The sequence below is a fragment of the Callithrix jacchus genome, chromosome 15 (genome assembly GCF_049354715.1).
Source record: "Callithrix jacchus isolate 240 chromosome 15, calJac240_pri, whole genome shotgun sequence".
Classification (NCBI taxonomy): domain Eukaryota; kingdom Metazoa; phylum Chordata; class Mammalia; order Primates; family Cebidae; genus Callithrix; species Callithrix jacchus.
The window spans coordinates 32,516,642-32,541,611 of record NC_133516.1 but is presented as its reverse complement, the minus strand read 5'-3'; the positions used below and the strand labels follow the sequence as shown (position 1 = coordinate 32,541,611).

Below are 24,970 nucleotides of genomic sequence, written 5' to 3'. Positions count from 1 at the left end.
AAAAGAGAGAGAGAGATTGTCCTGTCTATTGTTTCCTGTTGCTTTGGTCTCATGTGGGGCTATGGGTCTTCAGCATCCAATGTAGGGACTTGGGTATGGTGACTTGTGCCTATAGTCCCAACTACTCATGAGGCCAAGATGGAAGAACTGCTTGAGTCCAGGAGTTTTAGTCCAGCCTGTGCAACATAGCGAAAACCCATCTCTAAAATAAAATAAAATAAAACATTAAAAGCAGGGACTTGATCAAATGTGAGAATTTACAAGGGGCCATGCGTGGTGGCTCATGCCTGTAATCCTAGCACTTTGGGAGGCTGAGGCAGGTGAATCACCTGAGGTCAGGAGTTCAAGACCAGCCTGATCTACATGGTGAAAGACCGTCTCTAAATTAATCAGGCGTGGTGATGCATGCCTATAATCCAGCTACTTGGGAGGCTGAGGCAGAAGAATGGCTTGAACCCGGGAGGCAGAGGTTGCAGTGAGCTGAGATTGTACTCCAGCCTCTGGGCAACAAGAGCAAAACTGCATCTCAAAACAAAAACAAAAACAAAAAACAAGGAACCAGGAGAGAAGAGACAGAAAACCAGGGAAGATTCAGATGATACAAGACCATAGGTGAAATTCTCTAGTAGAGCAGGAGAACTGGTTGCCTTACCAAGTGATAAAGGCAGGAAGAAAAACCTCTTCAAACTTTCCAAGAAAGAACTGGCTATTTTTATTAGCTCAGAATACTTCACATTAGATATTTTGTATTTGTATAAGGGGGAAACTGTTGAAGATGGTGAAAGAGTCATTAAAAGATTTGCCTGCAGTCCTACAAGCAAGATAGCAACAAGGCTGAGAAGAGGTCCTAGCCTCAGAATATACTTTATTTTTTGTTCGTTGGGTTTGTTTGTTTGTTCATTGAGTCAGGGTCTTAACGCTCATCCAGGTTGTAGTGCAGTGGCTCACTGCAGCCTCGACCTCCTGGACCTAAGTGATCCTCCCCATTCAGTTTCCTGAGTAGCTGGGATCACAGGTGTGTGCCACCACACTGGGCCAATTTTTAAATTTTTTGTAGAAATGGCATCTCCTTATGTTGCCTAGGCTGGTCTGGAATTCCTGGGCTCAAGAGATCCTCCTGCCTTGGCATCCCAAAGTGTTGGGATTACAGGTGTGAGCCATTGTGCCTAGATTTTTTTTTTTTTTTTTTTTTTTGAGAAGGAGTCTTGCTCTATTGCCCAAGCTGGAGTGCACTGGTGCAATCTCCGTTCATGGTAACCTCCGCCTCCCAGGTTCAAGTGATTCTCCTGCCTCACCCTCCCAAATAGCTAGGACTACATGCAGGTGCCACCATGCTCAGCTAATTTTTGTATTTTTAGTAGATACGGGGTTTCATCGTGTTGGCCAGGATGGTCCCGATCTCTTGACCTCATTATCCACCCAGCTAGGCCTCCCAACTATTGGGATTACAGGCGTGAGCCACTGCACCCAGCCTTTAAAAAAAAATTTATTATTTAAATTTATTTAAAAATTTTTTTAAAATTTATTATTATTGAGACAGAGTCTCAATATGTTGCCCAGGCTGGCCAGGAACTACTAGCTCAAGCCATCCTCCCACATCAGTCTCCTGAGTAACTGAGGCTACACACCCAGCAAGGATTTACTTTAGCTACCTTGCAGCACCTCAGGTTCTTCACTAAAGAAATCACTAAAAGAAAGATCACTAAAGAAGATTTCACTAAAGAAATCTTCACTAAAGGTAGAAAAGAGAAGAAATATGGGGAAGAATAAGAAGCCTAATTGTTAAATTTGTTCCAGTCCCAGTTAGTCTTCATTACTGCTGTTGTGGAGATAACATGCTAGGTCTCTGAAAATCACAAGCCCAGACAAAACGAAAAGCTGAGGCTTTGAGAAGCTCCGAACCTGGAGAGGGAAGGGAGGTGCATGTTGTTTGTGGCAAAGTCCAAGTTTCAAAGCAGGATTAGAGCCATTGTAGGATTGACATTTGTTATTAGTTCAATTTGTGTATTTTTAATAGAGACGGGGTTTCACCATGTTGGCCAGGATGGTCTCGATCTCTTGACCTCGTGATCCACCCGCCTCAGCCTCCCAAAGTGCTGGGATTACAGGCGTGAGCCACCACATTGGCCCTAATTTTGCTTTTTAAAACCATCTCTAAATATAAGGGCCATTTGGGAAAGCCTGTTCTTGTCTGTTTTCCTGTTGGTTTTATTGCTTTGCGTCTAGGAAATTATAAACAATGATTCTTTGCCCCGGCAAATCACCTGGGGAGCTTTTAAAACAATAGTGATGCCTGGTTTCCCGACACTCCACCCTACTCCAAATTCAATTAAATCAAAATCTCTAGGGCTGGTGTCCAGGGATTAGTTTTCGTTGTTTTTGAGACAGGGTCTTGCTCTATGCTCAGGCTGGAGTGCAGGGGCATGATCACAGCTGATCACAGCTCACCACAGCCCCAACCTTCTGGGCTCCCACCTCAGTCTCCTACCTCAGCCCCCTGAGTAGCTGGGACTTACAGGTGCGCGCCATCACGCCTGGCTGGTTTTTGTATTTTTAGTGGAGATGGGGTTTCACCATGTTGGTCGAGCTGGTCTCAAACTCAAGTGATCCGCCCACCTCGGCCTCCCAGCTGTAGGGATTACAGGCATGAGCCACCGCGCCCGGCCCAGTTTTTTTTTTTTTTTTTTTTTTTTTTTTTGAGACGGAGTTTCACTCTTGTTTACCCAGCCTGGAGTGCAATGGCGCTATCTCAGCTCACCGATCACCGATCTCAGCTCACCGTAACCTCCGCCTCCTGGGTTCAGGCAATTCTCCTGCCTCAGCCTCCTGAGTAGCTGGGCTTACAGGCACGCGCCACTATGCCCAGCTAATTTTTTTTGTATTTTTAGTAGAGACGGGGTTTCACCATGTTGACCAGGATGGTCTCGATCTCTTGACCTCGTGATCCACCCGCCTCGGCCTCCCAAAGTGCTGGGATTACAGGCATGAGCCACCGCGCCCGGCCCTTGTTTTTTTTTTTTTTTTAAAGCTCCCCAGGTTATTCTATGTGCCGTCAGAGTTGAGAATACTGATACATTAAAATGTGGCCACAAATGTTTTTAGAAACAATTTGTGCAACTTTTGCGCATGCCCACATCCTTTACAGCCTGTGTGGCTGGGTCCATTAATGACATTTATCCGGGCCCACTAATGACATTTTTCCAGACCCACAAACTTGCACTGACCTTCCACAATCAGTGTGGGAAACAACCCTAAGGTCCCTTTCTCTCCCTTGAAATGAACTGCTAGCTGGCTCGGACTGAGAGGCCGAGAGTCCAGGTCTGCGGTCTGCGTGGAGCTCTAGGCTCCGAGAAGGCATCCAGGTCCTTAGAAGGCGGCGCCGGGTGAGGCAATACCGGACCCGGGTCAGGACCTGCCCGCTGCTCTGCCAGGATGAGGAAGCCAGAACCAGTCCCGCGGCGCCGAAGGCGGCCGAGTGCTACGGACTACATTTCCCACAATGCACCCCGGGGGAGGGCGGGGTCGAGCCGAGCGGCTGGAGCTGGGCCTTAGCCGCGAGAGTCCGGCGAAAGCTGTCTTCCTGCACCGGCGGCCGGGTGAGGGCGGTGGGAGGGCGCGGTGCCGGCGCTGTGGCCATGTCTGTGTACGCAGGGGGCCGGGGCCGGGGCCCCGCGAAGCTGTGCCCTCAGGCCGGACCCAGGCAGACAACCTTATCCCCCCAGGGGTCCGGCAGAGGGCAGTGACCAGCCCCTTCTGTGCGTCCTGGGCCCCTCTGAGAAACAGGTGAGTTGACTGCCAGCCCACGTGGCCTGTAGGCACCTAGAGACTGGAGAGCTGTCATCTTTGGAGGGAGGGGCTTGAAGACAGGAGCCTTCAGCCATCAACGCTATCGTTTGCAATGGAAAGACTGTGTATCCCTGGGGTCCCTTAGCCGGCTGGCCCCCAGCTGGGGAATACAAAAGGCGAGATCTAGAACCCATCCTTTGGCTGGGAGGGCGAGGTCCGATAGGGGGCAGTAGCCAGGTAGGACTCTTCTCCCGCACCCCCCCCAACAAACCCACACGCATTCGGCTCGTAGAGCCTTCTCAAAAAGCCACAGAGGTGACTGGCATGAGCGGGGCAGCACCTGGAAGGGGCTTGGGACTTCGATTTTTTTTTTTTTTTTGACGGAGTTTCACACTCTTGTTCCCCAGGCTGGAGTGCAATGGCGTGATCTCATCTCACTGCAACCTCTGACTCCCAAGTTCAAGCAATTCTCCTACCTCCGCCTCCTAAGTAGTAGCTGGGATTTCAGGCATGCATCACCAAGCCCAGCTAAGTTTTTGTATTTTTTTTTAGTAGAGGCAGGGTTTCATCATGTTGGCCAGGCTGGTCTCCAACTCCTGACCTTAGGTGATCCGCCCACCTCAGCCTCCCAAATTGCTGGGATTACAGGCGTGAGCCACCGTGCCCAGCTGGACTTTGCTTTCAAGAGTGTCCTGGTGCAGATAACTGGGCTGTCCCTTGAACTGGGTTAGCCACCCTTTCTGGGTGCAAGTTTGCAGAGGAAGAGTGAGCAGCCTTTGTCAGGGAGGGGAGTGACCCCCAGAAGTGACAAGACAAGGACCAGACTATGATCTCAGCATGGAGTAAGCATCCTGCTGAAGCAGCCATAGCACAGCCTCACCTGGGCCTTGTCTGCCACACATCCTGGATCCTGGCACCTCCTTCCCAGACAGACTGCTCCAAAGGATTAAGGTGAAATGAAGTGCTATCCAAGCATGAAGAGGGAGCAGAAGTAGTAGAGAGCCAGTAGGGAGGGGCTTGTGAAGGCCTTCTCTATTCCAGGGCTGCCTGAGAAAGAGAGGCATGCTACAAGGGCTGATTGAGCCAACCTGTTTGGTGACATTGCTCACAGGCATAGCAGGGCACTTCTAGGAAAAACAAGGCCTGGAGCTTCTATACAGGTCTTCTGAAAAGGGTCCTATAGGGGCATCTGGGGCTGGTTCTAAGAGACCTCCTTTGCCTAACTTCTTCAATTCTAGCTTCCCAGGAGCTTCAGTTGCACAGCTCTGGCACCTATGGGGGCTAGGGTGGATTTTGCTGTGATTCACTCAGCCTCCCTGTCTGAGTTTCCAGAGTAAACATTCAGAGAGCTTTTTGCTTCATCAGGCCTCCGGCTGAACCCCAGACTGACCTAGCAGATGCTGAGATACTGTATGATCTCAGGTGGCAGGAGAACTGTTGTGAAGGAAGCATCCACTAGCCCTGGCCAGCTGATCCTGCCTGTACTGAACCTTTACCCATGCAGGTACCATGCTGGGTACCACTCAGCCACACTGGGCTTAGTCAGCTAAAGCCCACAGGGGATCAGTGGAGAGTGGGCCCTGAGGATGGAATAAGTAAGCTATTATAGACCTTGTTTGGGTCTTTGAACCAAAAGTGCAAGGTCACAGAGCAGTGGCATGTGGCAGACCAAGGAGTTTGTTTTGTTTTTGAGATGGAATTTCCACTCGCCAGGCTGGAGTGCAATGGCAAGATAGCAGCTCACTGCAACCTCCACCCCGCCCCCCAGGTTCAATGGATTCTCCTGCCTTAGCCTCCTGAGTAGCTGGGATTATAGGCGCCTGCCACCACGCCCAACTAATTAAGGAGTTTAATTTAGGAAAGATTTCCAATAGCAGCAGAGAGCCAGTTGTCTATTCTTGCAACTCCAGAGCCAGTGAACAACCAGTTAGCCTGGAGGAACTCCCAGCCCTATAGGACACTTAACCTGGAGGACTCCCAGCTATCTATAAGGCAGCTCTTTGACCTGACTCCCAGCTGTCTATAAGACACCCCTAGCCTGAAGGTGAGTCGCTTGAGGCTAGGGCCCACCTGGCTTTACAAGGTCAGAAGCATATTTGCCCATGCCATTGCAGGCTGAGCAAAATCTCAGAGGCCTGATTTACATGGCACAGACCACTGGATTCATGTGGTCTTATAAGTGCAGTCACACATGGTCTGAATGCTAAGTAAGAATAACCAGGATGTGCTAATGGGAGCAGCTGAGTATGTAACCAAATTACATGGATTATTTCATTTAATCTTCCCACAACCCAAGGAATCAGTACTATCATCCCATTTTACAAATGAGAAAACTGGCCAGGCATGGTGGCTCACACCTGTAATCCTAGCAGTTTGGGAGGCCAAGGTGGGCAGATCACAAGGTAAAGAGATCCAGATCAAGATTGGCTAACACCCTTTTCGGCCTTAGCCCACCTGCACCCAGGTGATTTAAAAAAAAAAAAAAAAGATCGAGATCATCCTGGCTGACATGGTGAAACCCCATCTCTACTAAAAATACAAAAATTAGCTGGGCCTTGTGGCACGCGCCTGTAGTCCCAGCTACTCTGGAGGCTGAGGCTGGAGAATCACTTGAACCCAGGAGGCAGAGGTTGCAGTGAGCTGGATCCCTGAACTCCAGCCTGGCGACAGAGTGAGACTTTGTCTCAAAAAAATAAAATAAAATAAAAAAATAAATGAGGAAACTGAGACCAGGCCAGCTTAATCCAGGTCCCTCTAACTTCGGAGCCATTGTTCCTGAACATCTGACTACTACCAATGACAAGTCTTGGCAAGGGTTTCCAGAGGCCACATCACAGGTGTGACAGAGCTGGGTATTCTCCAGAGATCTTTCAGTTTTCCCTTCCATTTTTCTTTTCTTTCTTTTTTTTTTTTTTTTTTTTTGAGACTGAGTCTCACTTTGTCGCCAGGCTGGAGTGCAGTGATACGGGTCAAGAATTTGGGAGCAGCTTACCTGGATGAGTCAAGCTCAGGGTCTCTTATTAGGTTGCAATCATCTGAAGGTTTGACTGGGCCTAGATGATTTGCTTTCAAGATGACTCACTCATGACTAGCAACTTGGTACTGGCTGTTCATAGGAGGTCTCAGTTCCTTGCTATGAAGTTCTCTCCGTAGAGCCATTTACGTGTCCTCACAACATGGCTGATGGCTTTCCCTAGAGGGAGTGATCCAAGAGAATCACCCAAGGCAAAAGCCACAGGGTCACTTATGACCTAGCCTTAGGAGTCACTTGTTGTTTTTTTGGGTTTGTTTGTTTGTTTCTTTTTTTGAGACATGGTCTTGCTCTGGCACCCAAGCTGGAGTGCAGTGGTGTGATCTCTGCTCACTGCAACCTCCGCTTCCATGGTTCAAATGATTCTCATCCCTCAGCCTCCTGAACAGCTAGAATTACAGGCACCCACCCCAACTCCTGGCTAATTTTTGTATTTTTAGAAGAGACTGGGTTTTACCATGTTGTCCAGGCTGGTCTCAAACTCTGGACCTCAAGTGATCTGTCCACCTCAGCTTCCCAAAGTGCTGGGATTACAGGCGTGAGCCACTGTGCCCAGCCACACATTGTTATTTACACAGTATCCTATTGGTTGTATAGGTCAGCCCTGCTCGGTGTGGGAAGGGAGTATGCAAAGGCATGCACAGGGGGTGGGGAGTTGGGGAGGGATAATATGGGGAGAAATGCCAGATATAGGTGATGGGGAGGAAGGCAGCAAACCACATTGCCATGTATGTACCTATGCAACAATCTTGCATGTTCTTCACGTGTAACCCAAAACTTAAAATGCAATAAAAATATATATGTGTATATATATATATATATTTTTTTTTTTTTTGAAAGGCATACATAGCAGGAGTTGAGGATAGATAGAGACCATCTTGAAGGCTGACTACCACAGATGGAGTGCAGTGGCATGATCTCTGCTCACTGCAACCTCCGCCTCACAGATTCAAACAATTCTTTTGCCTCAGCCTTCTGAGTAGCTGGGATTACAGGCATGCACCACCACAGCTGGCTAATTTTGCATTTTTAGTAGAGACAGGGTTTCACCATGTTGGCCAGGCTGGTCTTGATCCTCTGACCTCAGGTGATCCACCTACCTCGGCCTCCCAAAGTACTGGGATTACAGGCATGAGCCGCTGTGCCTGGCCATGAAATTATCTTTCACTGAGTTGGTGAAAACTCTGAGAGAAGTGACTTTTTTTTTTTTTAGAGATGGGGTCTTTTTCTGTCACCCAGTCTGGAATGTAGTGACTACTTCTTTCTTTCTTTTTTTTTTTGAGATGGAGTCTTGCTCTATTGCCCAGGCTGGAGTACAGTAGTATGATGTTGGCTCACAACCTCTCCTTCCTGGGTTCAAGCAATTCTCCTGCCCCAGCCTCCTGAGTAGCTGGGATTACAGGAATGTGCCACCACACCCAGCAAATTTTTTGTATTTTTAGTAGAGATGCAGTTTCACCATATTGGCCAGGTTGGTCTTGAACTTATGACCTTATGATCCGCCTGCCTCAGCCTCCCAAAGTGCTCAGAATACAGGTGTGAGCCACTGTGCATGGCCCTTTCTTTTTCTTCTTTTTAAAGACAGGGTCTCACTCTGTTGCCCAGGCTGGAATGCAGTGGCATAATCTTGGCTCATTGCAACCTCTGTCTCCCAGGTTCCAGTGATCCTCCCACCTTAGCTTCCTGAGTAACTGGGACCACAGACGTGGACCACTCTCCTGGCTAATTTTTGTAGAGACAGGGTTTGCCATATTGCCCAGGTTGGTCTTGAACTCCTAGGCTCAAGAAATCTAGAAATCTGCCTGCTTTGGCCTCCCAAAGTGCTGGGATTACAGGTGTGAGCCACCATATCCAGCCAGGAACAACTTTTTAAGGATATCTTTTTTTTTTTTTTTTTTCTGAGACAGGGTCTCGATCTGTCGCCCAGGCTAGAGTGCAGTGGCACGATCTCAACTCACTGCAACATCCACCTCCCAGGTTCAAGCAATTCTCCTGCCTCAGCTTCCCGTAGCTGGGATTACAGGCGCCCGCCACTGCACCTGGCTAATTTTTGTATTTTTAGTAGAGACAGGCTAGGCAGGTCTCAAACTCCTGACCTGGTGATCCACCTGCCCCGGCCTCCCAAAGTGCTTGGATAACAGGCATGAGCCACCATGCCTGGCCAGGAGATGACCTTTTTAAGGAGTTCAGTTTTGGGCATACAGCCTTGAGATAACATGAAGTAGATAGTTAAATGTGTGTCCCTCTGTAAATCAGAAGAGAGATTGGGGCTGGAAATTTTTAAAAAATGAATTATTAATGTGTAGAAGGAATTTAAAACTATGAGACAAAATGAGATCACCAAGGGATTGAGGGAAGACATAGAAGATGTCGAAGGACTGAATTCTGTGCCCCTTTACAGTAAGAACTGCAAAAAGGACTCAGAAGGAGTAGTCCATGAGGTCAGAAGAGAACCAAGAAAGGAGTGGTGTGCCATAAAAGAGGAGAAAATACTTCAAGAGAAAGGAAATAACAAAATCATCTATTATTTATGGGTGAAGTGAGATGATCCTGGAGGTCATTAGTGACCTTGATGGGAGCAGTGATGGTGGTGTAATGGAGGTAAGATTCTGTTTGGAACTGGTTTGGAGAAAATGGGGAAAATGAAGAGGCTGTGGCAGAGACAATTACTGCTTTCCAAATATCCATGAGCCCCATGCATTTCCCAGTCCCTCTGGCCACATCACTGGTTCTAGCCAATCTGAGCTACAAAGTATTTTTATTTATTTTTTTTATTTTAAAGTATTTAAGAGCTAGTACATGATCCTCCAGCTCTGTCTTCCCCTACGAGGTGATGTGGAAGTCATGTGTTCCGAATAGCTACTATAGGATGCTAGTGGCTTGGATTCCTGAATCACTGCTTGGAAGGGAGCTAGTCTGAATTGCTACCAGTCCCACAGTAGATTTCGTGTGATCAAAACATAGGTCTTTGGGGCTGGGCACGGTGACTCGTGCCTGTAATCCCAGCATTTTGGGAGGCCAGGGCTGAGGATAACCTGAGGTCAGGAGTTCGAGACCAGCCTGGCCAACATAGTGAAACCCCGTCTCTACTAAAAATACAAAAATTAGCCGGGTGTGGTGGCGTACCTTGGGAGGCTGAGGCAGGAGAATCGCTTGAACCCTGGAGGCTGAGGTTGCAGTAAGCCAAGATGGTGCTACTTCACTTCAGCCTGGGTGACAGAGCAAGAGTCCCATCTCAAAAAAAAAAAAGGTCTTTGAGTATAAACCCTCTAGCATTTGGCATCCATTTGTTACACAGGATAGTCTCGCCTACCTAGTGCAAACTCCAAATATTATTTGCCATTTTGAGGGGGGTTGTTTTTTTATAAAGGGCAGTAGTAGCTAGTGAGGAATGTAAAGTTAAGGGGAAATTTGTTTTAACTTTGAAGTAAAAGAAACATACAGAAGAGTTCACAAATCATAAGTGTAGCTCAATGAAGTATTACAAAGTAAACACCCCCAAGGGAGGGTGTTTTTGTTTGTTTTTTGTTTTTGAAACAGGATCTCACTCCCTTCACCCAGGCTGGAGTACAGTGGTGCAATCACCACTCACTGCAGCCTAGATATCCTGGGCTCAGGAGATTCTCCCACCTCAGCCTCCTAAGTAGCTGAGACTATAGGTGCATGCTGCGACGCCTGGCTAATCTTTTGTACTTTTTGTAGAGATGGGTTTTCGCCATGTTGCCTAAGCTAGTCTTAAACTCTTAGGCTCCAACAGTTTACCCACCTAGGCCTCCCAAAGCACTCAGATGACAGGCATGAGCCACCAAGCTCTGCCAGGAAAGTGTTTTGAGGACAGAAGAAACATCAGCATATTGGTAATGGATAAGGGAGAAGGGGAAACTGATGAGGAGGGACAGCTGCTGAAGCCATGTGTCTGAGTAGGTGAAAGGGGCTGGGATCTGGTGTACACATGGGATCTGGTGTACACATTAGCCTCCGTGGAGCATGAACAGCTCATCTTTGGTAAGAAGAAGGGGCCAGGTGCAGTGGTTCATGCCTGTAATTTCAGCACTTTGCGGGGCTGAGGCAGATGGATCACTTGAGGTCAGGAGTTTGAGACCAGCCTGACCAACATGGTGAAATCCTGTCTCTACTGAAAATACAAAAATTATCTGGGCAAGGTGGCAGCTTAGTGTAATCCCAGTCTGGACAGCAAGAGTGAAACTCCAACTCAAAAAAAGAGAGAACTGGCTGGGCGTGGTGGCTCATGCCTGTAATCTCAGCACTTTGGGAGGCCAAGGTGGGTGGATCATGAAATAAGGAGATGGAGACCAGTCTGAGCAACATGGTGGAACCCTGTCACTACAAAAAGAAAAAAAAAAAATTACCCAGGCGTGGTGGCGTGCACCTTTAATCCCAGCTACTCAGGAGGCTGAGGCAGGAGAATTGCTTGAACCAGGGAGGTAGAGGTTGCAGTGAGCCAAGATCTTGCTATTACTCCAGTCTGGGCCACAGAGTGAGAATCCGTCTCAAAAAAAAAAAAAAGAGGGGGTGGGGGAAGGCAGACTCTGGCACATGAGGCAAGGTAGTGGTGGGAATCTCTGGAAGTTCTCCTTATTTATTTATTTATTTATTGAGACGTAGTCTCACTCTGTCACCCAGGCTGGAGTGCAGTGGCGCGATCTCGGCTCACTGCAACCTCTGTCTCCTGGAAGCTAGCCACAACCCTAACACTGTCAGGAGCAGCTTGCTTTTGGCCTGCTCATGGGCAGACTCATCTCTCAGAGCCCACTCTGGCTTTTAGGATAGCTTTGGAATTACTGGTCTATGAGATTTTCACATGGCTTGTGTCTTCTTGCTTGAAATTTAGATGTGGCTGGGAGCGGTGGCTCACCCCTGTAATACCAGCACTTTGGGAGGCCGAGGCAGGCGGATCACCTGAGGTCAGGAGTTCAAGACCACCCTCACCAACATGGAGAACCCCATCTCTACTAAAAAAATACAAATTTAGCAGGGCGTGGTGGTTCATGCCTATAATCCCAGCTACTCGGGAGGCTGAGGAAGAATGGCTTGAACCAGGGGGGAGCGGAGGTTGTGGTGAGCTGAGATTGCACCATTGAACTCCAGCCTGGGCAAGAAGAGCAAAACTCCATCTCAAAAACAAAAAAGACTTAGATATGCCCTAGTTTCCTTGGCATTCCACCATCCTGGGCCCTATGTTGCTACACTGGGCGTTTTGGATTGTTCCTCTTAGTTTCAGTCTCAGAGGGAAACTCTATGGATGCTACTGCAGGTTCCTGTTGAGGGCATGCAGCCTCTTAGTTCCTCTGGCCCGCTGTCTGACAAGGCAGCCTGCACCTCGGCCTTCTGGGCCCTGACCCTTGCTGGGAACCATTACTCTTGCTTGTCCTGATGAATGGGATTGGGGGCCCAGAAAATCCCCAAATTATCTCCCCAACCATCTTCCTTTGTTTTTTGTTTAAGATGAAGTCTTGCTCTGTTGCCAGGCTGGAGTGCAGTGGTATGATCTCAGCTCTCTGCAATCTCCGCCTCCTGGGTTCAAGCGATTTTCCTGCCTCAGCCTTTCCAGTAGCTAGGACTATAGGCTCTTGCCACCACGCCCAGCTAATTTTTGTATTTTTAGTAGAGATGGGGTTTCACCCTGTCGGCCAGGATGGTCTCGATTTCCTGGCTTCGTGATCCACTTGCCTCAGCCTCCCAAAGTGCTGGGATTACAGGTGTGAGCCACCGAGGCCAGCTTTCCTTTGGTTTTATTCTGTGTGGGGTGATGCTGTTGGGAGTGGTTCCCAGCCTCTCAAGTGCTCTGTGTTGCTACAGGCTCAGTGCAGGAGTGGCTACCAGGCCAGCTATCAGGATACAGGCTCTGCTTCCCTGTCTGTTTGCACATTGAGCTTCTGCAAAAGATTCATTTGAAGAAAGAATTCCGGCTGGGCACAGTGGCTCACACCTGTAATCCCAGCACTTTGGGAGGCCAAGGCAGGCAGATCACAAAGTCAAGAGATCGAGACCATCCTGGCCAACATGGTGAAACCCCGTCTCTACTAAAAGTACAAAAAATTGACTGGACATGGTGGCGCACGCCTGTAGTCCCAGCTATTTGGAAGGTTGAAGCAGGAGAATCGCTTGAACCCGGGAGGCAGAGGTTGCAGTGAGCTGAGATCGTACCACTGCACTCCAGCCTGGTGACAGAGTGAGACTTCATCTCAAAAAAGGGAAGGAATTCCATAACTTAAAGGTGACAAAAGAAGAGGTTGAAAATTAGTTCTTTGGGCATATACATAGGAGCTGCCTGATGGGAGCTGTGCCAGGTCCAGAGAGAATGTTCTTGGACATAATGACTGGCACCACACAAATGCTACTGATGATGATGCTATCTGTTTGGGACCACCCTTTTTGTGAACTTTTTTGAACACCTACTTTATCTTTATGCCATGCTCAGGGAAGGGTCATTTGCCCTAGGTTACAGAGCTAGGAGGGGACAAGAGCTCAGTTATTCCCACCAGACTCTGTGTTCTAGGAGGCAGGCTCAGGTCTACTTTGCTGACACTAACACCAGTGCCTCCTGAGCCCCTGGACTGCCTGCAGTGTTTGCCTCCCTGAGTCTCTGCCCTTCTAGTCCATCCAGCTAGAGCCCTCTTTCCTAAAGGATTGGTAGCTGGAATGGATTCCCTCCTGAATGGACTGTGTGTTGCCTGAAAGGTGAGGATCCTTCAGCCTGCCATTCAAGGACCCTACAGGCCAAATATGCCTTGCTACCAGCCTTAGTGAGCCACCCAGCTAGCTCTGTTACCACAGATATTCACTTGTGGCCACCTCCACCTGGGCCTGGGGCTGTGGAAAGACAAGGAGATCAGGCTGAATCTATCCTGGCCATCACATGGGTGCTGAGAGTTGTCATATCTGTAGTTGTTTTTAATTGTTAAGGCAACTTCTTATGCCAGATTCAAAAGGTACAAAAGGATATTTAGAGAAAAGCAAGGCTGCAGCCTGAAGACAAGCCTGTTGGCTATATCTCACTTCTTTCTCTTCAAACACCTAGATATCCAAAAAGAACTATTGGTCAACTCAGTTAATTTTAATTTTTTTTATTTGCTCTTGGCATCAAAATCATCTTGTTGCAAATTTTTCTTTTTTCTTTTCTTTTTCTTTTTTTCTTTTTAAGATGGGGTTTCACCATGATGGCCAGGCTGGTCTTGAACTCCTGACCTCAGGTGATCCACACACCTCAGCCTCCCAAAGTGCTAGGATTACAGGCGTGAGCCACTGCACCCAGCCTGCAAATTTTTATTTTTATTTATTTTTAGTTTTAGTTTTTTGAGACAAGGTCTCACTCTGTTGCCTAGGCTGGAATGCAGTGGTGCTGTCACAGATTACTGCAGCCTTGACCTACTGGGTTTATGTGATCCTGTCACGTCAGTCTCTCCAATAGCTAGGATTACAGGTGCATGCCACCATGCCTGGCTAGTTTTTAAATTTTTTTGTAGAGACAAGGTCTCACTTTGTTCCCAAGCTGGTGAACTACCGAGCTCAAGCAATTCTCCCTCTTTGGCCTCCCAAAGTGCTAAGATTTCAGGAGTGAGCTCCTGGATACAGCATATAGGGTTGTTTCAACTCCTAGATCCAAATCCAGTGCTTTCTTCCTGTATTAACATTGGGCAATCTACTTAAGCTCTCTCAGTGTCAATTCTTTCATCATAAAGCTAGCCTGACAGGAGCACCTGCCTCATAGAGGCGTGATCAAGATTAGGTAACTTAATCCACAGAAACTTCTTAGCATGATACGCTGGCACTGAATAACTGTTAGCTGCTGTTATCTGTTTTATTTAATTGTTTACATTTTATATGTTTTCTAAAAGACCAGGCTGGGTGTGGTGGCTCCCGCCTGTAATTCCAACATTTTGGGAGGCTGAGGTGAGAAGATTGCTTGAGACTAGGAATTTGAGACCAGCTAGGGCAACATGAAAAGACCTTGTCTCTATAAAAAATACAGAAATTGGCCAGGTGTGGTGGCTCATGCCTGTAATCCCAGCACTTTAGAGACACACTCTGATAGCACTTAGATATGTGACCTTGGGCAAAATTACTTAACCACTATCAGTCTCAATACCCTTATTTATTCAGATAGGGGTGATAATAATAATATCTACCTCACTGAGATATTGAGAGTATTAATAAATTTAAATAACTTAGAAATTGAGGCGAGCTGATCACAAAGTCAAGTGATTGGGACCATCCTGGCCAACATGGTAAGACCCCATCTCTACTAAAAGTATAAAAATTAGCTGGGCCTGGTGGTGCCCACCTGTAGTCCCAGCTACTTGGGAGGCTGAGGCAGGAGAATCGCTTGAACCTGGGAGGCAGAGGTTGTAGTGAGCCGAGATTAAGCCCCTGCACTCCAGCTTGGCAACAGAGCAAGACTCCATCTAAAAATATATATTATATAGTGTATAATATACCTTATATAACATATAACATATATAACATATAAGGTATTTTATATATATTATATAGTGTATAATATATATTATATAACATATAAGGTATATTATAATATATATATTATATATTATATTGACTTAAGCCCAGAAAGCTGAGGTTGCAGTGAGCCAAAATCATGACACTGCTCTTCAGCCTGGGCAAGAGAGCCAGACCCTGTCTCAAAGAAGAAAAGAAAATTAGCTAGTAGTGGCATGTGCTACTGGAGAGGCTGAGATGGGATAATTTATTTATTTATTTATTTATTTATTTTGAGACGGAGTTTTGCTCTTGTTACCCAGGCTGGAGTGCAATGGCGCGATCTCGGCTCACCGCAACCTCCGCCTCCTGGGTTCAAGCAATTCTCCTGCCTCAGCCTCCTGAGTAGCTGGGATTACAGGCACGCACCACCATGCCCAGCTAATTTTTTTGTATTTTTAGTAGAGACAGGGTTTCACCATGTTGACCAGGATGGTCTCGATCTCTTGACCTCGTGATCCACCCGCCTCGGCCTCCCAAAGTGCTGGGATTACAGGCTTGAGCCACCGTGCCTGGCCTCTTTTTTTTGAGACAGAGTTTCACTTTGTTGCCTGGGCTGGAGTACAGTGGCAATCTCTGCTCACTGCAACCTCTACCTCCTAGGTTTAAGGGATTCTCCTACCTCAGCCTCCTGAGTAGCTGGGATTACAGGTGCCCGCTACTACGCCCAGCTAATTTTTTGTATTTTTAGTAGAGACAGGGTCTCACCATATTGGCCAGGCTGGTCTCGAACTCCTGACCTTCTGATTCGCCTGCCTCGGTCTCCCAAAGTGCTGGGATTACAGGTGTGAGCCACCACACCCGGCCAAGATGGGAGGAATTCTTGAGTCCAAGTCAAGGTTGCAGTGAGCTATGTTGGGTTGGTGCCATTGCACTCCAGCCTTGGCAACAGAGTGAGACCCCGTCTCAACAACAACAGTGATCCACAGAGAGGGGCAGATCACTTGAGGTCAGGAGTTTGAGACCAGCCACCATGACCAATATGGTGAAATCCTGTCTATACCAAAAAATACAAAAATTAGCCAGGTGTGGTTGTGCACATCTGTAGTCCCAGCTGCTTGGGAGGCTGAGGCATGAGAATCGCTTGAACCCTGGAGGCGGAGGCTGCAGTGAACCAAGACTGTACCACTGTACTCCAGCCTGGGTGGCAGAGCGAGACCCTGTCTCAAAAAAAAAAAAAAAAAAAAAAAGAAGAAGGAAATACACTAATGTATGAACAGTGAAAGATCCTGAGTAGTAGGAAAATCTTGACATTTCCTTCTACTTTTCTATTTTTTCCAATGAATATGTCTTTCTTTTATAATTAGAAAATGAACAACATATATATGTTTGAAACGAATTCTCAGAATCCATTTTCTAGGAATTTGAGTTAGTAGAGTCCTGATAAGGGACACTTTCCTATACTTACTACCACTGTTGATTATGCCTGTAATCCTACCAATAGCCCTCGATGTTGCCTTTGTTTGCCCCACAGGAGAGCCCAAAGGATGGCTACTGACACGCAGAGAAAGAGAAGCAGCGAATGCCCTGATGGCACATTGACTCCTTCTGATGGACAGAGTGTGGAGAGAGCTGAGAGCCCCACACCAGGACTGGCCCAGGGAATGGAGCCAGGTATGGACAGGGGTACAGCCTCAGCCACTTGCCAGCCAGAGCAGGCTTCGGGGGAATTGAGATTCCCAACCACTTTTTCTTTTCCACTTATTCATGTATTTGTCAGCCATTCACTGGATATTTGTCAGGTTCTGGGGATAAGGCTCAGCTCATTCTGCATCTGGCCTTCCTCTCCATTTCATGTTATGCTGCTTGCTCTGAGCTTTCTGGCTGCCAGTGTGGGCTCTTCCATTCCCTGTGTCTACAGTGCACCTCCCTGGCTCCTTCTCCCCTCCTCACAAGTTAGGCCAGCTCTGACCAGGCTCTGTATAGGACACTAATTATTTTATAATTTTATCTCTTTATGCATATATTGCCCATCTCTCTCTTCCACAAGATCATGAACACTTTGAGTGCAGGGCAGTTATATCCCCAATGCCTGGTACAGGGCTGAATTTGTAAGACAGACTTAAAATATATCTGTTAAACTATTTTGTCAAAAAAACAATAAAAGGGCCAGGCACAGTAGCTCACACCTGCAATCCCAGCACTTTGGGAGGCTGAGGTGGATGGTTTGCCTGAGCTCAGGAATTTGTGACCAGCCTGGACAACATGGTGAAACCCCATCTCTACTAAAAAAATACAAAAATTAGCCAGGCGTGGTGGTGTGTACCTGTAGTCCCAGCTACTTGGGCGGCTAAGACAGGAGAATTGCTTGAATGTGGGAGGCGGAGGTTGCAGTGAGCTGAGATTGTGCCACTGCTCTCCAACCTGGGTGACTTTTTTTTCTGTCTCAAAAAAAAAGAAAAAATGAATAAAGAAAGACTGACCTGGTCCTTGCCCTGAGGCAGTCACAGGCTATGGAGTCATTACAGTGGGGTCAGTTAGGAGGTACGACTTGAGTGGGGTTGGGAAACTTTCTCCCAGAGAGAGATTCATTGAGTATGGGTGGTGCTCCAGACACAAGGTGAGGTGCTGGGTTTCTACACTTTGCCAGGTACCATTGTAGTTGGGGAGAAGGACAATAACTGGCAAGTGCCACAAGAGAAATCAAAGAGGGAGATATAGAGTGCCTGGGGTTGGAGGTCAGTAACTAACATCTTCCCTGAGAGCTGAAGTGTGACAATTAGCCAGCCACATGGGGAGGTAGGAGACAGCTGACAGCAGGTGCGGAGCTCCTGAGGCAGGTGGGGGCATGTTGAAGTGTCTGAGAGCAGATGGATTCAGGCCAATGTGACCAAGATGGGCAAGGGAGTGGGTTGGGAGATGGGAGTGAGAGGTAGGCAGATACCAGCCACCACTGCTGCCATGAGTGGTTTGGGTTTTATTTCCAGTATGAAGGAAGGAGACTGGTGGGCTGTAAGTTGCAGAGAAGCATGATCCATGGCAGACAGTGGCAGAAGGGAACAGTGGCTTGACCCTAACAGGACAGGCAGTCATGCTGGAGTGACCACATTAGGCACCCTGCTGGTAGGAGTGTCTGCCAGCAGTTACCCCTCTAAGCGCCAGTGCTTTTGGCCTGCAGGTGCTGGGCAGGAGGGTGCCATGTTCGTCCATGCCCATTCCTACGAGGACCTGACTGAGTCAGAGGATGGGGCAGCTTCCGGGGACAGCCCCAAGGAGGGTGCCAGGGGTCCCCCACCGCTGCCTACAGACATACGCCAGATCAGCCAGGACTTTAGCGAGCTAAGCACCCAGCTGACGGGTGTGGCCCGAGACCTGCAGGAAGAGATGCTGCCAGGAAGCTCTGAGGATTGGCTGGAATCCCCAGGGGCAGTTGGGCGACCAGCCACAGAGCCCCCCAGGGAGGGCACAGCCGAGGGGGATGAGGAGGATGCCACGGAGGCATGGCGCCTGCACCAGAAGCATGTCTTTGTGCTGAGTGAGGCAGGGAAGCCTGTGTACTCCCGCTATGGGTCTGAGGAGGCACTTTCCAGCACTATGGGTGTTATGGTGGCCCTGGTGTCCTTCCTGGAGGCAGACAAGAACGCCATCCGCTCCATCCATGCAGGTGAGCCACCTGGAGAGGGAATGGGGAGGGCTCCCCTGGCCAGGGTTCATTCATAGCAGGTTTTGGACCTCCGCAGACCAGAGGGCTGGGATGTGCTGTGTGACCGAGGGTAAGTCCCTCTACCTCTCTGAGCCTCAAAATCCTCACCTGAATAGAGGATAACAACACTGCTGGCCTCATGGGGCTGTGGTGAAGACCAAAGGTGGCTCTGACATGGGCTTTTTGAGTGAGAATCTCCCTGGGGAGGTGACCAAAAAAAATAATAATAATAATCCCAGGTCCTGAGCTCCAGCCAGCCAGCCCTAGCCATTTGACAGTACTTGGCATAAGAATGTGTTTCAGAGGGAGCTAGTCTGTGAAGCAAGTGGCAGGGATAGGCCCTGAGCCCTCAGGGAGAAGGAGCAATGGGTTTTTATCCTGAACATCCTTAAGCTCCTACTGTGTGCAGAGCTCTGAGTGAGGAAAGGATGGGGAAAGTGAAGGAGCTGCGCAGCAAGGCGGTGTTCGGAGGGAGCTGCAGCTGAGGCTGATATCCCTCTTCCCCATCCCGCCCTCAGATGGCTACAAAGTAGTATTCGTGCGCCGGAGCCCGCTGGTGCTGGTGGCGGTGGCTCGCACGCGGCAGTCGGCACAGGAGCTGGCACAGGAGCTGCTCTACATCTACTACCAGATCCTGAGCCTTCTTACCGGTGCGCAGCTGAGCCATATCTTCCAGCAGAAGCAGAACTATGACCTGCGGCGCCTACTCTCGGGTTCAGAGCGTATCACCGACAACCTGCTACAGCTCATGGCACGAGACCCCAGCTTCCTGATGGGGGCGGCACGGTGCCTGCCCCTGGCGGCAGCCGTGCGTGACACTGTGAGTGCCAGCCTGCAGCAGGCGCGTGCACGTAGCCTGGTCTTCTCCATCCTGCTGGCCCGCAATCAGCTCGTGGCACTAGTACGCCGAAAGGACCAATTTCTGCACCCCATCGACCTGCACCTGCTTTTCAACCTCATTAGTTCCTCCTCGTCCTTCCGCGAGGGCGAGGCCTGGACACCCGTGTGCCTGCCCAAATTCAACGCAGCCGGCTTCTTCCATGCACACATCTCTTACCTAGAGCCTGACACCGACCTCTGCCTGCTGCTCATCTCCACCGACCGTGAGGACTTCTTTGCAGTCTCTGACTGCCGCCGCCGCTTCCAGGAACGCCTTCGCAAGCGCGGGGCTCACCTGGCCCTGCGAGAGGCACTGCGAACACCCTACTACAGCGTTGCCCAAGTGGGCATCCCTGACCTGCGCCATTTCCTCTATAAGTCAAAGAGCTCAGGACTCTTCACCAGGTGAGGGAGAGCCTTGAGGCATTGCTCTAGGGGAACAGGGACATGTGGAGTTGGGAGGCTGTTTGGTCCAGAGCTCTGAGATGTAGCCCTGAAGCTGCCCTGACCTTTGGAAGCAGATCAGTGTGCTGGGTCTGTTTTACTCAGAGACCCGGATGCTCCATCACCCCATGGGCATACCCCTCTCTACTTTATTACCCAGAAAGCTTGGAAATGCTCAATATACCCAGGGAAGGAAGCTGGAACAGAGGTCTCCTGGATCCCTTGCCCTGGAGCAACTCTACTTTAGGGGTCATTTTGGTCCAGCCCAGAAAGCAGAGTCCTCCTCTGCTCCCTCACCCAGCAGAGGGGCTGGAAAGATGTGGCCTCCCTTTGTCCCTTTCGGCCCAGAGGATTCCCAGCTCACCTTTCCTTTACTCCAGATCTGTCACTCTGTCTTGGACATCTAAACTCAACCTGGCCTCTCCAAAAGGGGGTCATCAAAGACACCATGAGCTTAGAGGGTGGCAGGGGACACAGCTCCAGTCTGAGTGGGCCCAGCCCTGTCCTGGGGTGCCTGCTGTGGTGAGGAGACAATGCCCCATCCTAAGGGAGCATCCAGGGGATAGAACATATGATACAGTCTCCCTGGATAGGAATAGGTGTTTCTAAATCTCCAGGGAAAGCAATGGAAGTCATTCCTTTGCAAACCCACTCACCTGACCCCATGTGCAGCCCGGAGATTGAGGCCCCGTACACCAGTGAAGAGGAGCAGGAGCGGCTGCTGGGCCTCTACCAGTACCTGCACAGCCGTGCCCACAATGCATCTCGCCCACTCAAGACCATTTACTACATGGGCCCCAACGAGAACCTCCTGGCCTGGGTAAGGTGGCCCTGGGATGGGCTGGGCTTCATGGAGGTCCTAGGTATGGGCCATGAGGGGCATCTAACCTAGATGACCACCCTTTGCCCTTCTCTAGGTGACGGGCGCCTTTGAGCTCTACATGTGCTACAGCCCCCTGGGGACCAAGGCGTCAGCCGTCAGTGCCATCCATAAGCTGATGCGCTGGATCCGCAAAGAGGAAGACCGCCTCTTCATTCTCACACCCCTCACCTATTGATGGGAATGTGTATAGGCTCAGCCTTCCTGGGCCCACTGGGTGTGGGAAGCCATGGGAGCCTCCAGATGGGGGATGGCCTCTCTTGCCTAGCCAGCGGGCAGGGACTGTGGGTTGGTGAGTTCATTAAAGTGCTTTGGGGAAGACACTTGTCAAGCCCTGTCACTTGTCCCTTCGCCCATCCACCCTCACTCACATACAGACACTGGCTCCTACGTAGCTCCTGCACAGGGGCACAAGCACATTTGAGCCCCTCTCTTCCCTCCCTTGCACCAGCATGAGGTCACACACATTCTCAGTTGCATCTTGGGCTGGGGCTGTTTTGGTTCGGCTGAAGTCCTACCATATGTAAAAGGTTCTCAGGCACCATACTGCCCTACCCTGCCCACCCCCCTCCACCCCACACTCAGTCCAAGCCTCTGCTGTCTGCCTCTCTTTTCATTTCTGGGTAGGACCGCCAGCTGCATGCCACAAAAGACTACCCAACCACCTTGGGAGCCCTGGCTGTGGCTCTGCTTAATGAGTTGCTGTAGTTCAGCAGGGGCTGAGCTGAGTATAATAGAGATGATCAGAGTTGGAGTCTGAGCCCTGGTACTGGTGGGAGCTCTTGGTGAGGCAACCCAGTGTTCAGCTGAAATTCAGAATCCAGCCTCTCTTGAGCTGCAGGCCTCTGAGGAAACTGTCCCTACTTAGGCCTGCCCATGAAGGGCTGTGTGCCTCAGTTCTCCTATCTCAGCCAGTGTATTCCTCCAAATGGTCCCCAATAGTGAGCTGAGAGTCTGAGAGAAGGCCCAATTGACCCTCCAAGGCAGAAGTGAGCCTGCCATAATAAGAGCTGATGCTACTACATGCACTGGGTCCTCCTTAGTCACCCTAGTTCCTGGCATGGCATGGGCAGACCTGCATGGAGCACCATGGACATCCAGGAGGCTCAGCAGTGAAAGCCCAGCCCCATTTATTCTACCACAGGACCCAGGGCAGAGTGCAGAAAGCTTCCATTTTACTGCCGGGGGATCTTCTAGTTCTGGCCCCAGCGACCAAAAGGCCTAGTAAGAACTTGTCAGAGAAAACTGTCCTCTGAATGTGGTCTTCAGACTGTCAGAGAGAATCACCCTTGTGCAGTTTTTGAGAGTTGGGCCAATATTTTCTGCCACTAAAAAAATCAAGCCATATTGAAGAATGCGCCTGTGTGGGTGGCATGGGCCCAGGGTACACTGGAACACTTGTATTTATTATCCCAGAAAATGGAAGCACAGCCCAAGCCCTTGGCCCCACCCTGGCTCACATTGGAATGGACATGGCAGCAGGCTACCAACCCATATTCCAAAGCCTTTGGGGAGCAGCCATAGGCTTGGTGGGTGCTGTTCACCCTGCACACATGCCCTGGGTCTCTTTTATCCCTGTTTTCTGCTTTCATTCCTCCCCTGCTCCTGGTAAGGATACCAAACCACTGCCTCTGGGGCCTGGGTGATGCCAGGCCAGCTGTCTCTGACTGTTACTGGCACTCTGGTCAACAGTGACCCCCTAAGTGTCTCTTTTGGTTATCCTGACTCTTGTAGGTTTCTCAGCTTCTCTGTAGTTCAGCATATATTCTAGGGAGATAACAGGATAAATGTGTGTACGTAGGACAATAGACACCTAGGAGCATGGGGTGTACCTGCTTGGGGATCAGGGTCAGGATGACAGGCAAATAGGGAAGGTGTTCCTAGTGGAGGAGCCAGCATGTGCAAAGGGGAGGACCTGGTAAGAATTGAGTATAGGCCAGGGGTGGTGGCTCATGACTGTAATCCTAGCACTTTGGGAGGCCAAGGCAGGCAGATCACTTGAAGTCAGGAGTTTGAGACCAGCCTGGTCAACATGGTGAAACCCTGTCTCTATGAAAAACATGAAAATTAGCCGAGTGTGGTGGTGTGCACCTGTAGTCCCAGCTACTCAGGAGGCTGAGGCAGGAGAATCGCTTGAACCCAGGAGGTAGAAGTTGTAGTGAGCCAAGATCATGCCATTACACTCTAGCCTTGGCAAAAGAGCAAGACTCCATCTCAAAAAAAAAAAAGAAAAAGAAACTAACCAGGTGCAGTGGCACGTGTCTGTAGACCCAGCTACTCGGGAGGCTAAGGCTGGAGGATCGCTTGAGTCCAGGAGTTCTAGGCTGTAGTGCACTGTGCCTATTGGGTGTCCTCATTAAGTTTGGCATCAATATGGTGACCTCCCAGGAGCAGGATGCCAACAGGTTGCCTAAGGAGGAGTGAACTGGTCCAGGTCAGAAACAGAGCAGGTCAAAACTCCCGTGCTGATCAGTAGTGGGATTGCACCTGTGAATAGCCACTGCACTCTAGCCTGGGCAACATAGTGAGACCCTGTCTCTTAAAAAAAAAAAAAAAAAGAACCTAGTATTATTCGTTTGCAGTGAAGCTGGAAGAGTCCACAAGGCCTGGGGTTCTCCAGCACCAGTGTGATGAAGTCTTATTGCAGTTAGATTCCCTTACTACTGCTAAAGTGATTTTGGGATTAGAGAAAGAGGCTAGACCTAGTTCTCCAGCACAGTGTTCAGAGGGGACTGAGAGCTCAAGGAGGGGGAAATGGCTAGAATTCCTTCAAGGACATCAGGTGCTAGGGCAGTTGAGCAGGTGCTAGCCAGCTATGGGCCAGGCCTGGTGATTTTACCTAGGGGGTGCCCTTGTACTTGGCATTGCAGAGCCCCATTAACTGACCTCCCACACACACCTTGACTGCTCCCTCTTACAGAGATGGCAGATAGCAAAAAGGGGAAGGGCGTGCTCCTGTGTACCCCTGCTGTTGAGGACTAAGGATGCCTTAGAGGGGAACTCAGCCTGGGGACAGTGATCAACGTGGCCACACAGTGGCAGCAGAGAACCAACTGATGGTTGCTGCACCCCTACTCCCAAAAAGGGGTGGGTGGGGTGATCTAAGAGGGCTTGTGAAGTCTCCTTCCAACCCCCAGAGATCCCTCCGAAAGTCTGGAGGTAGGATTTGGGTCACCAGAACCCATATCTGGGTGCCAGGCTGAGAATGTTTCATTTCAGTTTTGCCCTGCCTATCTTTAGATGTGTCGACTGTGGAATGCAGGAACCATTCCACGGTTTTCTCTAGGTGTTTATTCATTTCCTGGCCAATTCTGGTTTGGAAAAGGAGTGCCTTTTATGTCACCTCTGGGCATAGTATCATCCCTGCACTGGGTGGGGCCGCCCCCAGTTCCATTTCCTCTTTCAGTCATCAGGTGTTCATAGAGCTCCAGGCTGGAAGAAGGGGGAGTCCTGCCATGGGGATGGAGGAAGAGTAAAGTATCCAGAGTAAACTGTGCTGGGGTGGGTGTAGTGCTGGGTCTGTGGGACCCAGGAGAGGGGCCTGGCACAGTCTGGATCATAAAGGCTTCCTGGAGGAGGTGTCAATTAGGTGGCAAAAGGAGGAAAGAGAGAGTGCTCTTGGGAGGAGGAACAACACTTACAAAGGTCAGGTTAGGAAGGGGATGCAGGCACAGAAGAATGGACTGAAAGGGGAGTGAGGAGATACAGCTCCCCAAGCCAGGCTAAATCCTGCTGGGCTGAGGGTTCCTCTTTCCCCCAGCCTCCTTATCCTCTACAGCCTTTGGACCCA

At 49.5% G+C, this 24,970-nt stretch overlaps 1 protein-coding gene across 11 annotated transcripts; it reads left to right on the top strand.

Moving 5' to 3' along the window:
• Positions 1-3,574: 3,574 nt before the first annotated feature.
• Positions 3,575-21,503, top strand: MON1A (MON1 vesicular trafficking associated A). 11 transcript variants are annotated; one of them, XM_017964917.4, is made up of 7 exons: positions 3,575-3,783; positions 9,219-9,418; positions 16,809-16,948; positions 18,453-18,938; positions 19,496-20,261; positions 20,973-21,120; positions 21,218-21,503. In XM_017964917.4, exons 3-7 carry the CDS (start codon positions 16,822-16,824, stop codon positions 21,356-21,358), a joined length of 1,668 nt encoding a protein of 555 aa, XP_017820406.2. In that variant the 5' UTR covers positions 3,575-3,783; positions 9,219-9,418; positions 16,809-16,821; the 3' UTR covers positions 21,359-21,503. The 11 variants fall into 11 exon arrangements, 9 of the variants coding, with proteins under 9 accessions (XP_017820406.2, XP_002758411.5, XP_078207071.1 ...); XM_035275568.3 differs by lacking the exon at positions 3,575-3,783 and adding an exon at positions 4,657-4,737; XR_013527304.1 differs by lacking the exon at positions 9,219-9,418 and having other exon boundaries at positions 20,918-21,120.
• Positions 21,504-24,970: the final 3,467 nt, after the last annotated feature.

Excerpts from the sequence above, each read along its gene's own strand:
- MON1A (XM_002758365.6), top strand. The coding sequence starts at position 16,822 with ATGGCTACTGACACGCAGAGAAAGAGAAGCAGCGAATGCCCTGATGGC. Across the intron at positions 16,949-18,452 it reads GGCCCAGGGAATGGAGCCAG|GTGCTGGGCAGGAGGGTGCC; the intron begins GTATGGACAGGG and ends TTTGGCCTGCAG. Across the intron at positions 21,121-21,217 it reads ACGAGAACCTCCTGGCCTGG|GTGACGGGCGCCTTTGAGCT; the intron begins GTAAGGTGGCCC and ends GCCCTTCTCTAG.